A 22407-nucleotide genomic window follows, 5' to 3' on the forward strand; every position below is an offset into this window, starting at 1 on the left:
AAAGAAAATCGTGGCCATTCCAAATAGACAAATTTTGCATATGCATGGACAATATACACGTATAAAATATACATCAGATTTTCTCATTAGAATTTTGAATGTGTATAAATATTCATCATGTGTGTTGTATTTCTTGCAAGACATTTTTGCGACATACATTCACTTATCGTCATCGTGTGATATTTTCTGCTAGGTTTAAGGGGGATAATATTAAATTGCATAAATAAGAATCTGAATGTCTAGTACGATGTAAAACTATTTCCAGGGCTGGCGCAAGGCAGGTTCAGCGCGTTCACTGGAACCCGGCCCCGCGTTTTAAAAGGCCCCGCGGTCTACGAAAATGACTGATTAACTTTTTACAGACTGATGATATCATTAACAAATACAAGACATTTTTTTAGTAGCGCTGATTAAATTGAAAGTAGTGACAAAAATCATCAAAGCATTATTATTTAATATTCATATTATACAAAATATACAGGGTGTTCCAAAAATGTTGTAACACCTTGAAAGGGGTGGTTCAGGAGGAGGTGATTTGAAACTTTTTCCTTAGCGAAAACATTGTCCGAGGCTTCGTTGAGGAGATATTAACGGAAAACACTGACCAATCAGAGCGCGCGTATACCGTTGGAGCGGCCGCGGTAGCGTATGAGCGCAGCCGCCTACCGCGTAGCCTACGCTCAACCAGCATACTCGCACTCTGATTGGTCGGGGTTTTCGCTTAATATCTCCATAACGAAACCTCGGACAACATTTTCGCTGAGGAAAAAGTTGTTTCAAATCACCTCCTCCTGAACCACCCCTTTCAAGGTGTTACAACATTTTTGGGACACCCTATATAGTATGTAACAGCATTTGTAAATAAATAATTCCTCGTTGTAAAATTTAAGTGTAGTATTTGCATGTGAATCCGAGCCCCGCAAAAGGTCACGCTGGCCCTGACTATTTCCTTGGGTACATCCAGAAGTGTCACCGCTCACTGAGCCGCTCTGTGAGCGGTTTTGGTACTAGTGGCGCCATCGGTGGGAAGTTTCCCAAGTTTGTAGTAAAAATAGTTCCCACCATTTCTGTAAGATGGCGCAACTAACGCCTTTAATCTATTATTCTTTATTTTTCATGAATGCATAATTAATATGATTCTGTGCTTCATAACAGCACCATATACATTAATTAATATGTCAAAATTTACCATTGTTACGAATAGTTATTTAACGCAGCAATAATTATCGACGATGATTATCAATTTGTTAGTGGTGCCATCTAGCAGAAAGAGTTGGAACTATTTTCACTACAAACTTGGGCATTTTCCCACCGATGACGCCACCAGTTCTAAAACCCGCTCACAAAGCGGAGAAGTGAGCGGTGGCATTTTTGCATATACCTTATATTATACGAAAAGAAATAGAATATGTAATATCGGTATCGATCGGTATTTACATAATTACATGGCGTCATCTATATGTAAAAGGATGGCCAAAGGATGAAATATTAGTTCGATACGCTCATTACTAGATAAGTATTCATTACTATGCTATTCATTTAAATAAAACAAATTTGAATTCTCAAAGAGAATTAATAATATTTTGCACACCTTGTGATAATTAGTTTGAGTGCGAAACTGTATCATATATCTCGAAATATAATTACTAATATCTAATGTAATAGCCTAAAATAATAACTGCATGTGTGAATATGCAAATTGCTCATTTTTACATTCTACTTAATGTATTATAAGTTTTTGTTTTTTCTATATATTTTTATTCGATATCTCTATATATTTTCATTGGAGAATTATAATTATTGTACATAAGTAGTAATCTGTATTAAATTCGTATCTCTTCGGAATGTTACGCTCTGCCGTTTTCTCTCTTCATCTTCTTGTTAAGATAATTATATTTCGTAATTATTTTATTTGTCCTTATTAACCTTGTTACGTGTTTTATAATACGTAAATTTAAAAAGTGAGCCAAAAGAGATTGATATGGTAAGGACATCAATATATAATTTTCGTGGAGTTGCTGAACAAGTTAGATCAGTCTTGTTTCTGACAACTAAGTTTTTAATCTTATCAAGGAAATTAGTTTATTAGTTGAAAGGAAGTGGTCAAATTTTTGCCCAACTTTGTCAAACCTTACCATATTCCCATGCTTTATAGACGAGAAGATAAAATGTATTTATAAAATTAAAACTAACACTATTAATCTTTCCAATGCTAAATAATTTCATGAATTATAGTAAACGATCTACTTGATCAATAAAATATTGATTAAGGTATTGATTACTTTTGCAAAGCTTCCAAAGTATCACATTTTACACATAGAATTATAAAACAGAGAAATGGTTTCTTCACCTTTAAGATGCTTATATTAAACATATTTTATAATTATTAGAAGGATCTTATGCATATATTACGTTTGAAAAACATATAAGGTATGAATTTTTAAACATACACAAGTACTTCAAAAACATAGTTCTTTATCTTTCTCAGTACAAGTTTGAAGCAATTTGAATATCAATAATTTCTTAGAAAAATTACAAATAAAATATAATTATAAGGAAATAAATGTGTATAAAATCAATACTTAAGCAGAATAAGTATTACAAATACAAGTGGTTCTGTATTATGTTACATCAAAAACCTAAAACAATTTTGTAGGTTGTTGCACATGGAAAACCTAACGAAGAACAGGGTCTAGAGTGTACCGAACTACACTTTAATTTATTACAAAGTCACATTTATTAGTCTCAGCTCAGCTATCTCAGCGTCATCAATAATACGAACCTGTTTGCTCTATGTACAATCTACCTTCTGCGCGTCTTTTGTCAAATAATAATCGTAATAAGTAATAATAGTAGCAATAACATGTCTCAAATTTTTTCGAAATATTTTTTTCATTTTTTTTTTTGCTTTCGCCTCGTTGATATTTTTATAAGTGTGTTGAAAAATCGGTATAAATGTAACTACTAAAAGGAGTAATATTACCGTAGTAATCATCGTAGCTTAGACAAAACTCGGAAGGACTGTAACACCATTTTACCTTATCCTATGTTACTATTGCAACGTTATTAAAGTTGGTTCATTTAGATACATGGCTTTGTAAAACCATTCGAAAACAAAATTCGCCAAACAATCATTTCTAAATAACTAATACAAAAATCATTAACATTTTTTTCTCCTACAATTCGTTCAAGCACCATTGGCTGTTTTATAGTATACGAGCGATTGAACAAATTGGATTCGATTAGGTCTAAAATTATTACTTCGTTCTTGATTTACTATCATCGATAGATACTACTTTGTAATGTCGATATAAACCTCTATCGACGCTAGTACGCTAATATTAATTCTTACAACTAGATCACTACCGTCGATACTATCAGCGATAAGTTGCTTGTAAGTCTTGCCGTGTTTTCACGATGTTGGTAGCTACGACACTTGATTCATACTGATATCCCTATATTCTTAGTTTTCTATTTATTTCCTATCATCACGTTCATATAATTAACAACTAGTTTAATTCGAACAATGATTTTTTTCGTTACATACCAATATATTCAATTGTCTCAGCAACCAACGGTAGACTCAAAAAACAGCATAAAATTTATATAAAGTATTACAGGTCTTCCAGAATTTTCCTAAGTTATAATTATTTCATTATATTTTCTCTAACCAGCAACCGCCAACTCCAAATTTGACTCAGGTTGGGGTCGAGAGACGCAAGGCGGTATAGTACTTTTTTTTTTTTGATTGGTATCAATCTAAATCTAGTATTTGGACGAAGTGCGAGGATGGGTCGTGCGTGCTTTTGCTTTCTAAATCGAGCGTGCGAATCTCATAAAATCGTTTTACTTCATTTAGCCACAGATAGCTTACTTTCGTATTTTCTTTGCCAGTTATAATCGTTAATTCACTTGATAAGTATAATAGTCTTTTTCAAAGAAAGAAACACGAAAACAAGAACGAAGGTCGTAATAATGTGTACGCGTGTGTATGCGAGTGTTGTATGAACAATGATTGGAATTTGTGGAACAGCCCTGAGAAAGAGCGACCGACGCGCGTGGAAATGACGTTTAAGTGAGTCATGGCATACCGCCTGTGTGGATCTGAATTGTATGAAAATGAACGTTTTCACTGAACGTGTGAATTTGGGAATTACTTATTAGTTACTTCTTTTATGTTTACTCTTAACCTCAAGTCTTAAGAGCCGTGTGACGTGAATCTGCACACCCGTGCCTCGAATTTGTATATAAATGACAACCTTCAACGCTAAATATCGATACTTCTGTAAAGAAATAAAAATCAATAAATAGCATATCGTAGTTCCACTGAAAAGTACATTACGTTTTAAATAATTCAATTCGATTTAAACCCACCGTCAGGCAACTCGTATAGTTTTCTAGGAAGAGAGGCAAAATAAGGATGCCTTAATGCTTCTTCAGCTCCTATCCGTTGATCAGGATTTAGCTGTAGAAGCGACGACGCCATACTATCGCCATCAGCAATATCATAGAGTCTAGGAAATGAAAGACCCAATTTTCGTGGAGGATAGAATCCCAGTCTATGTGGTTTGTATCCTGGCAGGTGTGTGACACCAGGCCAAGTTTCTTCGGTAGGGGTACCCAATACTTTGAATATTTTATCAAGTTGGTCGTACGTACAGCGTACACCTGGGAATGTTGGTTCACCAGTCAACATCTCCATAAATATGCAACCTACTCCCCACATGTCAAGTGAGGTAGAATACTCTGTGGAACCCAAAAGAACGTCGGGTGGCCTGTACCATAGAGTCACAACTTCGTGCGAATACGTATGCGACGGTACAGATTTAGCTCTTGCTAAACCAAAATCTGCTAACTTCAGTTCTCCTATTTCACTGATTAATAAATTTTGTGGCTTTACATCTCTATGTAGTACCCTCCTAGATAAACATATAGTCAAATTATTAACGCGTAACATTAAATTACATGTCTCGAGGGGGTATTCCTTTTTCTTGATTAGATCTCTCTAATACTGGGAGAAGTATCAAAATATCTACAATCATTTTTTTTTACAATAACGAATTAAAATTAAAAAATGTTTCGAAAAAATCAATATTTCTCACGTATACGCCGCCATTTTGTTGTATCTCATTTTTTTCAACGATTCTGGTATTTCGTGGTTTCTCTAACATAAATTTAACAATTGCTTCCCCTTTCGATGAAAGAAAAAAACGAATACCCCCTTTAAATTATGTGTATATTTTCACCTCCGATGACAATATGCTAATCCCCTTAACAGTTGGAATAAAAACAATTTAACGTTCCGTGGATCCAAACCTCCATTACCACTCCCATGCCTCTCCATATATTGAGATAAATCGGTATGAACGTATTCAAAAACAAAAGTAAGTGTCTCGCGCGTATGAATTATGTCGTGCAAGGTTACAATATTGCTATGCTTCAATTCTTTAAGAAGGCTTGCCTCGCGAATGGCAGTAAATGGAGCACCTTCTTCTTCTTGCAGTCTAATTTCTTTAAGTGCCACCACTTGATTTGTAAGATGACTATAGCCTTTGAACACTGTGGCATACGATCCTTCTCCTAATTGTTCCAGTTTTACATAAGCTTCAGATTTACCAAAAGGAGAATCTCCCTGTAAGCGAAAGCATAAATGTTTGTAAACATCGAACTTATCAATGGACATGAACAGAATAAATACACGCAAATGGAGCATTACCCCAAATGCTGAAAATCTTTTGGTTCTTCTAGGAGGTGGATCTGGCCCAAGGAAGACCTCTGACTTGGGTCGTGGTGGACGTCGAGGTCGCAAGATAACTCTTGTTTCTTCGCGTATATCCTCGTCGAGAAGCTTGGAATCACTAGAAACGGAAAGCTGCCGATGCACTCTCTCATGGTCGCCCATACCTGTCCATTCTATGACATCCAATTTCGTCCTTAAAACTTTCTTTAAAATAACAGCAATAGGAATCCACGTAGAATTATAGTTTCTCAATATTTTATCAATACATAACATTTTAGTTTACATAATGCACCTTCGCTGAACAATACAATATTATTATATTACATAGATCAAACTGCATATCTGACTGCTAATATTTGTTAAAGTGATAAAATGATTGGCATAGTTATCAAAGGCCAATATAAATTACATTTTATGACAGTCATTCCACACAATTTGTTATCTCTAATAAAAAATAAAATACTTAGCTTTCCGATAAGTGTTCATGTGTACTGCAACAATTTATTTACTTTGATAAATGAAACATTGTTTCATATTTATCTTAAAGCAAATTTTAATGTGATCAAAGATACGAAAGTACATTATTAAGATATTTGAGAACACGGCTTATTATTATATTTATTGCGATTAATTAATTTTTCACTTACCATAACGGCGATCCTTATCTGCAGGTATATTGCCGTTTGGTTCCAAACGGTCTAGGAACTCCTCGGAATAGCCATTATATGGCAGTTGACCCCTGTTTGCAACATCGTCAGCCTCTTCTTTTGATATTGCTAATCCAGATAAAACAGTACTATTGATAAACTGATACTACGTAAATAAATTCTTAAATAACATGTCAGTAGCTGTATCATGAAATAATTTAATAATTTATAATAATAAATAGCAAATAATTATTACATAACAATAAGTATGAAACCTTTGATATCTCTACAGGAGCATTAATACTTTTACAATATGTGTTATGCAATGAAAAAGTAGCATAACTAGATTAAGTAATCAAATTACATTGATATATAAAACTGAAATAAAAAATATAAAATATTGATTGATAAATATAAAGTATCCATTTTAAATAATCTTCAGAACAGTAAAAAAAAACTAAACATTCCTTAAAATTGTAAGTAAAATCTAATTATACTTACAAAGCCTCCCAAAGCTGTGGCTAAGTCGTTTTTTCAGCTTTTGTACCCTGCTAAGAGCACCTCCCTTCTTTTCCCGCATTGTCACAGACCCTGTGCATAATAAGCGCAATCTTTAGCAACTGTAAATCAAAACAAACATACATAAATAATTCAGATATCCGCGAACTATAACATGTAGCCAAGAAACTCAGAATAATTCAAACATGATTAACTATTACAGTGTTTCTCAAACTTTACCTTAACACAGACCTACCCTCCCTGCCCTCAATAAAGAATTTCTGTTACACACCCTAAACTAGAATTAAATTAATATATTTATAATACATATAACTCAAAACTACTATCTAAAAATATGATTCATTTTTTAAATAGCTTCATATAATTTAAGTTGCATTTTTTCTATGTTTTAACTAAAACAATTCACAACAATTATATACAAAAATTAATTTTGGTTTTGCTTTTATTTGATTAAATATATATTAACAATTGTTTAGTATTATCTCCAATTCTGTGATAATAAATTTTGTTAATAAAATAATAAAAACAATTGTACAAACCTAAATTTAAAGAGATGGATGATGCTGCTCCTCAGAAATTAAGAAGAGGAGCAATGACAGTATTGCTTTCACTCAACACAACTTGTAAAAATAAAAAATAATAGAGTCACTAAAGCCCTTCGGTTAACATATTTCTTTGGGGAATGAATATTTCTGTATGAAAAAATTGTGTTCTTAAAGTGTCCATAGGTAAATATATTAAATTAACTGTTTTTAAGCCAAGAATAAAAAAAAAAAAAACAAATTTTGTCGTTCTTTAGATTAGAAAATCTTAATAAAAATGATGGTATAATATGTTTTTATTCCTGACACTCTATAAACCCTAGTTTGAGAAACACTGAACTATTACATATATGATGACATCATGCAATGTGCAATGTCAGTATTTCATGATTTTATGAGTAATGGTGGCAAGGATAAACGTAGGATATATCTATTTTGAATAAAGTGAATTGTATCTAACATTATTAATGAAAACTTCAAAAAAATAAGAACACAATAGTCTATTTCACATACATAAATAACATTCTCTTTCTGTTAAACGAAGGGAAGATTATACTATGTAACAATCCATTTATTGAAACAATGAACCAATAGACCAAAAAAGCATATAACTGTTTGCACAAATGCATATGACATTCTTCTTTACTTTAAGTAGTATAAGAGCACATATGCTCGATTTGAAGAAGATAATAGACACACTTGTTTGTACCATTGGTAAAATTATTCTATCGATGTTACAAGGCTACAAATTACCACAAGCAAATAATAGGAATAATGTAAATTCACTATTAGAATGCACTGCGCATGCATTCATTATTCTCTTGCTATCTTTTAAAAACCTATAGTTTGAATTTAAGTAACAAGAACTATACTCGTATTCTGTTATAAATTCTATTATTAAAAAGCTTTGAGCAATTAAATTCTTAACGGGAACATGTGTATACATACAAGGTATCCCAATAATTGTATTACAATTGAAAAAGAGAAATACATAAAAAATAATAAATAAACATTTGTTGTATTATAAAAACAGCTTTGGAGGTTGTGCACATTGATGCATACGATTGTCTTGATTTTTAATGACTTTCTACAGAAATATATTATATACAATCAAGACAATTTCACAAACAAGAATAACACAGTAACTTCCCAGACCGTTTATAAATTCAAATATAAACACATCTATAGTGTTGTCAGAGAAACTGTCATAAAGTTATTCCCACCACTTCTTAAAACTGATCATACCATATTAAGCATATCACACTCCATCTTACTATTTCCCACTTTCAATCTGAATGTTTGCAAGGATGAAGGAGCTGGAGTAATAACAGCAATCAAATTTCATCAGCTCGCCTCAGAAGTTGTCATAGCACAACAAATACCATTTCAGATTCATACCAGACAGATTTTCAAAATTGTTTTTTCTCAATAAGTTATGGCCCTACAAAAAAAAAAAAACTTTATTTTATATTTCTGATTTTATTTTTTCATAAAGAATCACACTCCATTTTCGATTATACTACGATTGTCGGGACACCCTGCACGTATTATCTTATATGTTTACGGTTGTGTGCGATATAAAAATGCGTATACGTGTATATGTGCACACACGTGTCGTTAACACAGGTCGATGAACTAATGAAAATTTAGTCGTACGTGTCGAATAACGATAGGTAAATTACGTTGATAATTTTTAGAGTGGCTACTGACTCCACATCCCGTTTCACTGTGTTCTGCATGCTTCCTCGTACACAATAGCACTTTTCTCCATTCATGCATCTGTCGCGTTCAACGAGTGACGTTTTCGCGGCAATGGAAGGCAAACACCAATAATCGCGCTCTAGGTGACGATGCACGGCTCCGATGCAATAACGCGTTTGATAAACTCGTCTACACGGCCGAAGTTTAATAAAAAGTTTCGCCAAGAATGTACACGATCCGTTTCTCTCTTCGAAATACATACTGTTCACCCCCCACCTTTTTCATTTGTAAACGACACACTCTCCTCGCCCCTTCACTCTTTGCCGCACTCTCTTGGGCCTGTCACTTTGTCTCTCTCCGTCGCACCAACGTCTACAGGGCCGGCGCTACAATCACCGGCGCCCCGGTGCAATTTCCAAATCACTCAGCCCTTCTAATTCACGTTACAAATTAGAAATATAGAAACTTGAGTTTTTCAGTTTAATAGCAGTATCGAACATTATATAATAAAGCGGACGTGATTCCTATCAATTTTGGAGCAATCTAGAAATAAGTATATAATTTTTTCTCGTCGTTTCGACGCAGTAATGCTGAAGGTATATAAATATTTCTGAAAGAAACTTGTAAAGTAAAAAACCGTTAATATAAAATGCACATAATACAAAGTCGAGGAATAAATATTTACTCCTGGATTGCTCCAAAACCAGTAAGAATTACGTCTAGTTTTGTTTTTTTATATAATAATGATACCTTTATATACTCTTTATATACAATTTTTATATATGATATTTCATTACATAACAATATTATCGTGCACGTTACTAATTTCCCGTGAAGCGTAGACAATTTTTTTAAAAACTGATTCGTTGGCTTTAAGTTCGAAGACTTGTCGATTTTATCGGCTCCACTTTATCAGATTATAATAAAGCTAGATTTTATAATTGTGATTTTCTTTCTTTATTAATCTCAGGAATGTCTCTTTTCTTTTTCTAGCCGAAACGTTTCCTAACCGGAGGCATCCCCTATGCGGTGCACCGTAAAGCCGGCCCTGGCAACATCCACCCCTACAATCACGAAACTTTTGACACTTTCCAACCTACTTGATTCGTGTTTTACCAGAGTCCACATGTGCAGCGCGAAAAACCGAAATCCGTGAACAAATACAAGTAGGGAGGGTAAAGGACAGGAAAAACTGTCCGACGACGAGGGGCACGCGATCTAAGGTTGTGGAAAAATGGAAAAGAAGGTGGGGAGTAGTGAAGGGCAGAGGGGCGGGGAGGGAGGGAGGGAGGGAGGAAGGGAAGGGAAGGAGTCGAGAGAATTACTTCTGGTAGCCGGAGCTCGCGCGGGCGTCAACTTACCCTCTTTGCTCTTCGAGGCGGTCGAGCCCTTGTCCTGACAGTACATGATTACTCATTCGCTCGCACGCACGAAACACATCACGTATGGGCGGTGACGCACTGTGTGTGTGTATGCGTGTGCGAGAGAAGCTACGTTCCGTGATGTTTCTCTCGGGCAGGTCAGGTCCGGCGAGCACCACCTTCACCTTTGCCGTGTCTCGTACATCGGTGGTAGCGTACGACACTTTCCTGATGAACTGATCGCCATGAAAAACACCAACGTTTCCTCTCTACCGTTCGCCGTTCAAGATCTCGCGCCGTGTGCTCTGGCAAATGGTACGCGCGGCCGATAATTTCCCCGGTGAAAACCTTGCAAAACGTTTACACGCCTAGACTCGAGGCCGAGGATCTCGTGAGTAACCTTCGTGGGCCCGGGTATCTTCTACTTGGAACTTCCTGGATCTACGGCGGGTGCTCGCGCACGCCACCACTACCTTGAACAACTCATCCGCGAGAACAAACTTCTCCCAAGAAGTCTTTTATATTCCCACAGCCCCACTGCCTCGCGCCACAGACAAAAGTCTGAAACTGGCCGATCCACATCGATCCAGGTGTATGCGTTTCGCATCGAGTGCGGTAGTTCGAATGAATTTTTATGCAGGCTTCGTTAACGCCATCTCGCGGCGCGCAAATTAACTGCGAGCGGAGGTGGACAAAATTCTGATGTACGGTCTGCTCGCTGCATAGACGCATGTCTACGGTTCACTGGGAAACCACGTGACTTCAAGGCAGAATAGCACTTCGGCCATACATACATGGACTGCTCAAGCTATAGTGTAGTCCGTAACCAACATCCCCCATGCCAAAGTTACGAGTAAGCAGTAGAGATGGCGTGCAAAATCACTAACCGTTATTTATCACAGTGATCGAAAAATCACGATCACGATGGTGATTTAATTTCATACACGAGCGTGATCGTAGTTCTTTTATCTTGCTAGAATTATGTGATCACAATTCTCGATCTTAATTAAATTACTTTTTATAAAATGTTTCAATATGTATAGTTTGCATAAAAAAACCGCATATAATATCAATTTCAATTTCCTTTATTAAGTAAATTAGTAGATCATTTAGTTTGTGTGGTGGCTACTTCAGTCCCATGCGAAAGAATATTTTCTAAAGCAGGATTACTTTTAACGGAAAAAAGAAACAGATTGCAAGCAGAGAAATTATCTATGCTATTATTCTTGAACAGCAATACATAGTTACTTATTTGTTATTATATATATTTTATTCCATTGTTATTTTGTTCTTTGTATTTAATTCATAGTATTCGTATTATGTTTTATGTATTAATTATATTATTTTCTAACAGTGTTACATTTCGTAAAAGTCTAAAGAAACTTACAACTAAACTAAGACTTGCAATTCATAATTATTGACTTATATTCATTACTCTTCGCTATTCCTCATTAAAGCATTCCTTTATTTACTATTCTTTAGTTTACTTTATCAAAAATCGAAAATTGCGCCTTCATGTTATATAGTGACATCGAGCACGTGATTCTTGGCGTAATAGTTCTATGCAAAGAGTATTAGATAGAGTGGAAGGTCCCATAAGAGCGCTATATAAAAAATCGTATACGAGTTTCAGTGCCCTCTGGTAAGTGGAAACCGTATTAAGCACCCCCTCCTTTCGCCTCACTCCGCAAGTTGCTCCATAGTTCTATAATCCCAGAAATCTCAGATCACAAATTTGAATTCTGTGAACTTACATCACAATAAAGACGCATAACAAATCTTTCATGCTAGAATTTATATTTTAAAAAGTTAAAACAGTGTATAAAGTGTATCATGAAACAGTGTTGCGCGTCTTTATTGCGACAAGATTTCTGTAAAAAAGATTGAAGTTATATCATATAATGAAGTATATATAATTATGAAACATGTTACAATTAAGTAATATAAGTTTATACTTACACTTAGTTATATAGTAGTTATATTAGTTTATACTTAGGAATTATTTATACATAATAGTAAAAATTAAGAGAGAGGTAGGATATAATAAATTATTGTACAGTATAAACATACAATATATTCTTTAAAATATGTATTCGCGATTATACAATTAAGTTTTTAAATTAGTTAAAAATTAAAATTATTTAAATATTAAATTACATATGCGAATGCTCCTATTTTCTCTGGCATCAATGTTCGCAAACTGAAACCACTTGTCTCATCTACAAAGGATAAAGTCATCTTTAATGTTTCTTCCCTTACATGTGTAACAAATATTCGCATAAAACAACATACTGTGTACTTACATAGCAGGATTTTTCAGTAATGAAAACAATATTACTCCAGCATTTCCTGCTTTACGCATGCAGTCTGCCATGGCACATTTATGTGGCATTTTACGTTAAAAATAATAAATACAAATATGTAAATATCATGAGAACACAGCAGCATACTACAATTACATTTTATCAAATTATACATATATGTAATTTATTAAATGTAGCTTTAAGTTATGTATAAAATGCTTCGAATCGGACGCCGCGATGAACAAGAATGTTTGGAATTTACTAAAAAAAACTTATTTGTTGGCCATGACCGACGCGCAAATTTCGAACAAAGGATAACTCGAAAATAACGCTCAAATAATATGAAATACGCGAAATAATTTAGAATACTTTTACGTTGATTATTAAAACATACAAACATTATCTAAAATATACTTACGTATGTATTAGGAAACAACGTCGAAATTTACAATAACACGACAAGAGACGCACACGGTATAAGCAGGTATAACGATATAAGCACAGAAAATATAATACATATGTTTGCACTACACGCTCTAAACGATTCCTTAAAAGTTCGGATCTGGGATACTAGAGGTGCTATGAATCGTATACGCATACCTTCCACTCTATCTAATACTCTTTGGTTCCATGTTCATTCGCATCTTGCCGTAATTTGCAGGTCGCGCATGCGTTTGCAATGCTTTCGGGCTTTCTGTGTTAGTGGATACTTTCGCGTTGTGAGTCGGCAAAAAGGGAAAGCTGAAAACGACTCTCAAGATTTTTCGGTGTTTAAGATTTTTGCGGATCGCGATTCAACATCGAGCGATGTCGAGTACAGAAAAACAGCCGTTTCGCCGGCTGCCCACGAACGTTCTGCCCTACCATTATGATATTACTTTGATACCGGACTTCGACACTTTTACTTTCACCGGCAAAGAGTCTGTGCATGTTGACGTAAGTACAATCAATCTAGATCACCTATCGAGATTAATAATTAAAACAATCTGGAGCATAAGCAAAATTACATGAAACATATTCATTTAATCTCTCTTTTTGTAGTGCAATATGTTCTTACACATTGTGCTTCTCTGATCGTTTACCCTCTTATCAGTAATATTTTAATATTTCAGGTAAAGCAATCTACGGACACTATTGTCCTGAACATGTTGGACATCGATCTGAAGAAAGTAAGTTTCCATCTTACTGATGGACCTTGTCTCTCAATAAAGAAAATAGAGGTCTCTACATCCGAAGAGACAGTTACTTTGGTACTTGGTAGAAATCTGCCAACTGGCAAATGTGGATTTTTGCAATTGGAATTCGCGGGAATGATGAATGATAAAATGAAAGGCTTCTATAGAAGCAAATATCTTGGGTACTATAACTTTCACAATATTGTTGCATATAAATGAAAGAAAAAAAGTAACTTTGTCATTGCAAGATGTTCTGTTCAATTGTAAGTTTTAATATTTTGTAAGGGAAATGAAGAAGTGTTTTCTTGTTGGAACACATCATTATTAAAAGTTACTTTTACAGTACAACTTGTACTTTCTTGCTTGCTTATTGACTTATCAAATATGATAAGTATTGATTAACATCTTTGAAATAATAAATATTATATGTATTTTCAGAAAAAATAAAGAAGTTAAATATGCAGCTGTCACTCAGTTTGAACCAACAGATGCTAGACGTTGCTTCCCATGCTGGGATGAACCAGCGCTTAAAGCTACGTTTGACATTACCGTACATACACCAAGTAGGACTTATATAGGACTTTCTAATATGGTAAGCAGCGCCTAGCACTTGTGTTTCTTTTATTTGTTTTTCTTTTTTAAATGAAAACTAACCATTTGAACTAATTATACAATTTCTTTTTAAATGTTCGTTTATTTATTTCAGCCTCTCAAAAGATTGAGCACACACGGTAAAACTGATAGTTTTGAATTTAAAACCACGCCAATTATGTCGACGTATTTGGTAGCCGTGGTGATCGGCGAATTTGATTACATAGACAGAAAATCTAGCGACGGTGTATTAGTACGTGTTTTCACGCCAAAATCGAAGGAAGAACAGGGCAGGTTCGCGTTGGAAACAGCAGTTAAGGTGTTACCTTATTACAAAAACTACTTTGGAATTGCTTATCCGCTTCCGAAAATTGATCTCATTGCGATTGCCGACTTCTCATCAGGAGCTATGGAAAATTGGGGTCTGGTCACGTACCGCGAAACTTGTCTTTTAGTGGATCCAGATAATACTTCCGCTCTTCGAAAGCAGTGGATCGCTCTGGTTGTAGCACACGAATTGGCACATCAATGGTTTGGAAATCTTGTAACCATGGAATGGTGGACGCACTTGTGGTTAAACGAAGGTTACGCGACGTTCGTAGAATTTTTATGCGTTGCTGATCTATTCCCAGAATACGATATTTGGACGCAATTTGTGACAGACACGTATATCGGAGCGTTAGAATTGGATGCTTTGAAGAACAGCCATCCGATCGAAGTACCTGTTGGTCATCCTTCAGAGATTGACGAAATTTTCGACGAGATTTCTTACAACAAAGGTGCATGCGTCATTAGAATGTTACACGCTTATATCGGCGACGATGATTTTCGCAAGGGTATGAATTTGTACCTTAATCGGCATAGTTATGCTAACGCGAAAACGGGAGACCTTTGGGATGCTTTGGAAGAAGCCAGCGGTAAAAATGTACGAAGCGTGATGTCTACTTGGACCGAGCAGCAAGGTTTTCCTGTTGTCAAAGTTCGACATCGTCAAGAAGGCAACGACCGAATTTTGTCGCTATCCCAAGAAAGATTTTTGGCCGACGGTTCTTCGGACACCGAGAATAGCTTATGGATGATTCCAATCAGCGTAAGCACGTCAAATAATCCGGAGGAATGTGTGCTCACTGATTTGCTGGATGAAAAAACGAAAGATTTTCAAGTCAAAAACGTTTCCGCGGACAGTTGGGTGAAGATCAATCCTGGAACGGTCGGCTTTTATCGGACTTATTACAGTCCAGAGGCATTGTCCCTGTTGTTACCCGCGGTTAAAGATCGCGCGCTACCTCCTTTGGACAGACTAGGTCTTTTGGATGATTTGTTCGCCATGGTACAAGCTGGACGCGCACCAACCGTAGAATTACTACAGCTTATGCAAGCGTTCCAAAAAGAAGATAATTTTACTGTATGGTCTAGTATAGATAATATCCTCAGGAAAATCGGAATTCTTATATCCCATTTAGATTTCCAAGACTCCTTCGAAGCGTGGGGGTGTAATTTATTGATAGACATAACAATGAAATTGGGATGGATACCGAACAAATTGGAAAGCCACTGCGATAATCTTTTGAGGTCCCTGGTGTTGGGTCGTATGGGAGCCTTAAACGATACATATACTATAGAACAAGCAAAGACACGATTCGACTTGTATGTAACTAAAAAGCAGCACCTCAATGCCGATTTGCGTAGCCCCGTTTATCGAACTGTCCTTTCCAATGGCGATGCGGATACTTATCAAACGATGTTGGAGCTTTATTCCAAAGCTGATTTGCACGAGGAGAAGGACAGAATATTGAGAGCTTTAGGCGCGATCAAGGACGAAACTCTATTGGCAGAGGTTCTCGAGTTTGCTATGAGCGACGAAGTAAGAGCTCAGGATGCGGTATACGCGATCATGTCGGTATCGATGACATACAAAGGCCGCATCATGGCATGGGACTTCTTCAAGAGAAATTGGGAAACGCTTCGCGATCGTTACGGAGGTGGTTTCCTGATGTCGAGATTGGTTAAGGTCATCACCGAGAATTTTGTCACCGAGGAACAGGCCAAAGACGTCGAAGAATTCTTCAAAGATCATCCAACGCCAGGAACCGAGAGAACAGTTCAACAAAGTGTCGAATCTATCAGATTGAACGTTGCATGGCTCGCTAGAGATATGGAATCTATCAAGGAATATCTGACTACTCAGGTCTGGTAGTAAAATAAGTTATTCCATGCATCGAGTTTTTTTTTTTTTATCTCTAACTTGTTACGACATCTGTTACATCAGGAAATCGATGGTTGGCGTCGACCATCGTGAGAGTGTATAACAGAGTAGTAGCTTCGAGTCAATACGAAAGAGGGAAGAACAGTTCTCTTTTTATAAAGTACCCACAAGAATTGAGTTCACACACAGTGATTGGTTTAACAGATACCTGATAACAAGTTGTTCGACGTTTATTTCCGTTGGGAATTCTTTGGAATGCATAGATTTAGATACCGTTTCACGGTGTCTGTGGTTACCTTACCGATGGTATTATGGAAACGCAGCATTAATTTTTTGCATTTATATATTTTTTTGTATCCCGTGGGCACGTGATTTTTCTTCCCGAGTACGAAATCAAGATTCGAGAGCACTAGTGTTTGTCACTTTATATCATGAGTAAAATGAATGAAAAGAGGGGGAAAAACAAGCGTGTAGCTGCAGTACACATTTATATCACATACCATAATTGAGACGATTTAAATAAATACTTTTACGCTTGTACCTAGACCTATATTTCAAACACCTTGTCCATCATTAATTAACCCTCTATAATTCGAATTATAATGTTACCATAGGATCATTGGCAAACATTAAAATTAGAAGATAAATTGAAGATAAATTTTAAAGTAATTATGCAACGTCTAACAGGAAGCTGGTTGGAAACATGATAGGTAATTTAAAGAAACGACTCGATAAGGTATTCGGATGTTGTTCATACACTTACCTTTTTCACTCCTACTCCCCCCCCCTCTCTCTCCCTCTCTCTTCTCTTTTACATTCAAAAACATTTTTGAAAACATACTTTTTTTGAATGCGAGAACACTTGCTTTTGTGGAACGAAGCAAGGACCTTAACTGTTTGCATTTCGAGGTGATGCTTGTTTATCGCAGTCACTTCGGTTATACGTGTAAGCTGTGCAGGAGTCACAGTCGCTCAATTACAGATTTTCGAACATACATGGTTTTTAACCGCTGCAATAGCTAAAGTCTGAACGCCTTGAATTATAACTATTTTTATATTTTGATTTATTGATAAATATTTCAATAAAGCAACATTGTAAAAAAATATTCATTTGGTACTATAAAGAAAAGTTTTAATTACAAGCTTCTTTGGCATAGTAAATTATTGTTCCTCTTATAATTCTACTAGTCTTTTATAAACTTTTAAACTGTCACAGTTTCTCTTGCGGGTTCCCGGTATTTTCGCTCAAATGAATAGCCATCTAGCGGCGAACAAACCGAACTAATTTTCGGAGTTTGGTCAGCGCCTCTATCGGGAAAACGCCCAAGTTTGTCGCCGAATAGTTGAAGCTATCACTGCTAGATGGCGTTATTTCCATGGTTTTTACCGACATGGTGATAACGTACCGACCGGTGATGGTAAATAGCATGGAAGTGACGCCATCTAGCAGTGATAGCTTCAACTATTCGACGACAAACTTGAGCGTTTTCCCGATAGAGGCGCTGACCAAACTCCGAAAATAGTTCGGTTCTTCACCGCTAGATAGCGACACCAATTTCCCGCGGGAAATTTGAACTTTCGCCATGTAGCCCGTTTTCTTTCAAAAAATTAGAAAAAAATGCAAGCGAAATGCCTCAGAATTGCCACGGGGTACCAGCAATCAACCCCGAACAACGTAGTGTTAGCAGAAACCAAAATCCCCTTTTTGGAACACAGATTCAACTTCCTGTGCTCAAAACACATTCGTACAAGATTATCATCTGAAAACTCTACAGTAATCGACTTATTAGAGGAATTAAACAATATAGCGGACTATAGATTTGAATTTGAGAACAACTTTGAGAAAATAAGACTGTTAAAGATCTTTGAATATATGAAGATCTACTCGGATATAATAATCAAAACCAACAACATATCCTACTTTGAAATCGATTATGCAATCCAACTATTTAACCCAGACATCGATCTGGAATCAGGCAAAAGGTTAGCGGAGTCTCCAGTTCCAAACATTGATTTAAGTATAGGTTCCAAGACGGAAGAGATGAGTTTACCCACCTATTCACCGACGGATCTAAGATTAGTATAAACAACAATCACAGTGTTGGAGGAGCCATTTGATGCGAAGACGAGAATTTCAGCGATAGTTTTAAACTCCCAGACTTTTCTTCCATTTTCACGGCCAAGGCAGTGGCATTACTGGAAGCAATAGAAATAATACAAAACAGTGGACGTAACCAATGGAGAATCTTTCTGGACGCTCTCAGTGTATTAACAGCCTTAAAAAACAAATTTTTTTCTTTAGTAGATACGTGAAATGCGCATGAACCTCAATTTGCAAAAAAAAAATTGTTAATTGCAAAAATGGCGGCAAAAAACATGAAAATGAACGATCATGTCGGCCGTTATTTTGCAATAACTTTATGCTATAATAATAATTCATTAAAAGTCGAGGTTCAGTAGCATATAAACTTAATTACCTTCAATTTAAGCGTTGAATCAAGTGAATCGGATAAAAATTCGATGAGCTATGGGTCCCACCTGATCGAAGGATTTTTTATTTTCTCGTATACTTTTTTTTTTATCCTGCATTGAATCACTTAATTTTAGTGAAAAAATTGAAAATCAACTTCAAATGTACGCCATCTTGTTTTAAATTAATTTTTTCGAAAATCCTTCGTTCAGGGACCCGCTAGACTGATCTACTTCCGAAATCTACCTTTGTCTTTGTTTTCAGGTAAACCATTGCAGAGAAATCTTGCTCGCCGCAAACCTATGTTTTTAAAATCATCGTCTACGTCATCGGCTGTTATGACGATATAAATTAAACGTTTCTTAAAACAAAAAATGTTTATTAGTTCTTTAAGGCGTCTGGCCACCCTGAGCGCTCGCCAGATGGGTACTATTCTTAAAAAAAAATTAATTAAAAAATTAACCAAGTAATCGCAAAAGATCCATTGCTATTCTTCAGATAATGTATCTAAAAGTAGTGTGTACGATTATCTCGAAACTATACATTTTTCGAAATGGTACAACGTAAATCTCGTAAACTATCGGTCCGATTGCTCTGAAATTTGTACACACTACTTTTAGATACATTATCTGAAGAGTAGCAATGGATTTTTGCGATTACTCGATTAGTTTTTTTTTTTTTTATTAACGATTTTTCTCGTGAAATTTCGGTGAAAAATAAAAAAAAAATGTCTTCGGCTCAACGTAATTTTCTTAATGGTAAAAAAAAATCCAATTGCTACTCTCTTGCGACAAACTCCAGAAACAATCTAATATTTTTTCTTTTTCTTTTTCACATGCAACCTAAAGAATACAATGATGGGACAGCCCACGCGCGTTTCGTGCCGAAGCCCTTCGCCAAAATTTTCGAACCGTCGCCATTTCTTTTTTTTTTGTTATCTGACAAAATTTTTCACGTGTTCATTAAACCGTTCTTTAGTATGTGTCGAAACATAAAAATATTTGTTTCTATACTTTGGCATTTATGAATTCTTTAAGAATAGTACCCATGCTTTGTAATATACTTAATTGTTACTTATGCAAATTATTATTTAATATTAGGTTGTCCAGAAAGTTCGGGCCAATTTTTAAGAAAGCTTCAAAGGCACATTTGAATTGTAATATACATTTATTTATATGTATATTTATTGAATTACATAGGTACTATTTTGTTCCACAACCTTTCCACCTTTTAAGGGATGTACATATATATGTTATTTGTTTGCAGCTATTTCGACATGTTTAGACCCGCACCACCTATCAAAAATCGGCATAGACTTTCCGGACAACCCAATAACTGTTGAAATTCGAGCGTATAAGATGCGGATTGTATCCGCAGCGCCAATGTGCGGAAGGGCATCTTTTGTTGATGGTGTTTCGTTATGTCTTACGTGCTCCACATATGTTCCCTAAATATAGCATAATAACTAAAATGTATTATAATCTTTATTCTGTGTTTCTAATATAATAGTTCTATGTAAAGATATATTCTTATCATATAAAGACTCTTTAATAAAAATAACCAACAATAACTAAAAAAAAAATCACGAAGAAATGTCGTTTTTCCTCTTCCTGACTGCGACTAACCCCTTAACATCTCCTTATGGTCGATACTTTATACATTTTTTAATTCCCCGTTACATTTTTTCGTAGTTCCAGTTGCCGCGAACGCGCATACTTCCGCGGTCTAGTTATAACGAACGGATGCGGGGAGCGAACCTATCATTTCTTCCCATATCTCATACGCGCGGGTTCTAAATAAGGATAGGTAGCCTGGACAGAGCCGGGACGAGCAGAAAATGCCCTCGTCGGCGAGGCGCGCATCGCGTTAACCGTCGTTACGCGGTATAAGGCGATGGTTTGCGGGGTACGAAGCGGTTCTTATCCCCGATCGATCAGCCCTTTTAGCTTTCGCGTAGGAGGGTGTGCTCGCCGCTGTCACGCCGTGAGTCAGCCTCCACTTTCGTTATTAGTGTACATCCAGCGACCAACCAGAAGTCGTTCGGCGTCGAGTAGGCCTCGCCACCCTCTACGCCAGTCTCTCCCTTTTTACTCTTCGTGGTTATCCCTTTCTCTCTCTCTCTCTCTCCTTTCCTCCTCATTGCTCCTCGCTATGAATACGAAGCGAGCTCGAGTGGCCGAAGGGACGGAAAGCCGCGGGGACACAGCCAGTCGGATAGAATCAGTTCCCGTGGGTATCCCGTGAACCCGACGTTCCCAGGAACGCGCACGCGACCCGGGACAGGGAACCGCGATCAATACGAACTTTGCGAACTCCGACACCCTGCGACGATGCGTCGTACGCCCGTACCGAGGCCCTCCTTCGACGGAGAGACGAACGTTTCAGGCTCCACCCTCGCACGTGTGCGTGGATTATTACGTACACGTGTGCCCATTTAACCACCCCACCGCCCCCTCCTCCGTTCCCCAACCTCTACTCCTCGGTGATCGCGGGGGGGTTGTACCCGCTCGGGACGCTCGCGGATTTATCGCTTTCAGCGATACAGGAAGCGGGGAAACGACCTAACAAGAAACTGCCCGATGGGGGATCGTTACTGGACTGGGCTTGATTATAGAGCAGCAGTCGCTTAGAGATCGCCTTTTGGCCCCTCCTTTCGCTTTACGCATAGCGAATATCGTTCGCTGACCATACTGATTTCGTCACGTCTGCCTAGCTAGCCCCCCGCCACTTACGTCAAATTTAAGGAAATTATTACATAATAATGCGCTATTTATGCGCTCTTCAAATCCGTAAGAAAGAAATTTCGCGCTCGCTCCGTTTAATGCAAACAAATTTATTTAAATCGGGGGTCTGAGTAGGCTGACGGTCAGCCCCTCCCCCCCTCCCCCCCCCCACGTATTAATGATAAGCAATATTGACAGAAAAACATGCAGAAATTATGCGCTAATTATGCGCCATCGTATAAGAGCAATTTCGATTTTTGCGCTCCGTCCCTTAAGGGACTTCCCTCTTGGTGCAAATGCGAGTTTTGTCTCGTAACTTGCTAATATTACTAAAATTTCGTTACTCGACTGTACGCGATTAATACTCGATTTATGCGCTATTATATTGAAGTAACTTCAATTTTTGCGCTCCATCCCTTAAGGGACTTC

General features: G+C 36.6%; 2 protein-coding genes and 1 long non-coding RNA gene across 10 annotated transcripts; 1 reads left to right on the forward strand and 2 right to left on the reverse strand.

The window, feature by feature from the left end:
* Window positions 1-2455: 2455 nt before the first annotated feature.
* Window positions 2456-11076, reverse strand: LOC128894560 (cyclin-dependent kinase 14). Of its 7 annotated transcripts, none has more exons than XM_054156389.1 (7): window positions 10511-11076; window positions 6889-7007; window positions 6388-6516; window positions 5717-5913; window positions 5247-5632; window positions 4375-4919; window positions 2456-4283 (listed from the first exon to the last, which is right to left on the reverse strand). In XM_054156389.1, the coding sequence occupies exons 2-7, from the start codon at window positions 6965-6967 to the stop codon at window positions 4192-4194; spliced, it is 1428 nt and encodes a 475-aa protein (XP_054012364.1). In that variant the 5' UTR covers window positions 6968-7007; window positions 10511-11076; the 3' UTR covers window positions 2456-4191. The 7 variants fall into 7 exon arrangements, with proteins under 7 accessions (XP_054012364.1, XP_054012359.1, XP_054012361.1 ...); XM_054156384.1 differs by having other exon boundaries at window positions 6889-6978; window positions 10511-11075; XM_054156386.1 differs by lacking the exon at window positions 10511-11076 and adding an exon at window positions 9159-9441 and having other exon boundaries at window positions 6889-6978.
* A 1482-nt stretch (window positions 11077-12558) lies between these two features.
* LOC128894586 (uncharacterized) lies at window positions 12559-13351 on the reverse strand. The gene is made up of 2 exons (XR_008461596.1): window positions 12814-13351; window positions 12559-12729 (listed from the first exon to the last, which is right to left on the reverse strand). It is a non-coding gene; the product is annotated as an uncharacterized LOC128894586 (long non-coding RNA).
* Window positions 13352-13469: 118 nt separating this feature from the next.
* Window positions 13470-17325, forward strand: LOC128894544 (puromycin-sensitive aminopeptidase). 2 transcript variants are annotated; one of them, XM_054156356.1, is made up of 4 exons: window positions 13470-13749; window positions 13926-14170; window positions 14427-14580; window positions 14695-17325. In XM_054156356.1, the coding sequence occupies exons 1-4, from the start codon at window positions 13621-13623 to the stop codon at window positions 16774-16776; spliced, it is 2610 nt and encodes an 869-aa protein (XP_054012331.1). In that variant the 5' UTR covers window positions 13470-13620; the 3' UTR covers window positions 16777-17325. The 2 variants fall into 2 exon arrangements, with proteins under 2 accessions (XP_054012331.1, XP_054012332.1); XM_054156357.1 differs by lacking the exon at window positions 14427-14580 and having other exon boundaries at window positions 13926-13982.
* Window positions 17326-22407: the final 5082 nt, after the last annotated feature.

Source organism: Hylaeus anthracinus, unplaced genomic scaffold, assembly GCF_026225885.1.
Source record: "Hylaeus anthracinus isolate JK02 unplaced genomic scaffold, UHH_iyHylAnth1.0_haploid 4, whole genome shotgun sequence".
Lineage (NCBI taxonomy): Eukaryota > Metazoa > Arthropoda > Insecta > Hymenoptera > Colletidae > Hylaeus > Hylaeus anthracinus.

What these genes read in the sequence shown, in the direction of transcription:
- LOC128894544 (XM_054156356.1), top strand. Translation starts at nt 13,621, where the DNA reads ATGTCGAGTACAGAAAAACAGCCGTTTCGCCGGCTGCCCACGAACGTT. An exon ending in AAGAGTCTGTGCATGTTGAC is followed by an intron (nt 13,750 to 13,925) that starts GTAAGTACAATC and finishes TTAATATTTCAG; the next exon opens with GTAAAGCAATCTACGGACAC. An exon ending in TATAGAAGCAAATATCTTGG is followed by an intron (nt 14,171 to 14,426) that starts GTACTATAACTT and finishes ATGTATTTTCAG; the next exon opens with AAAAAATAAAGAAGTTAAAT.
- LOC128894560 (XM_054156383.1), bottom strand. Translation starts at nt 9,227, where the DNA reads ATGCATGAATGGAGAAAAGTGCTATTGTGTACGAGGAAGCATGCAGAA. An exon ending in CCACAGCTTTGGGAGGCTTT is followed by an intron (nt 6,517 to 6,888) that starts GTAAGTATAATT and finishes TATCTGGATTAG; the next exon opens with CAATATCAAAAGAAGAGGCT. An exon ending in TTAGCATATTGTCATCGGAG is followed by an intron (nt 4,920 to 5,246) that starts GTGAAAATATAC and finishes ATGTTTATCTAG; the next exon opens with GAGGGTACTACATAGAGATG.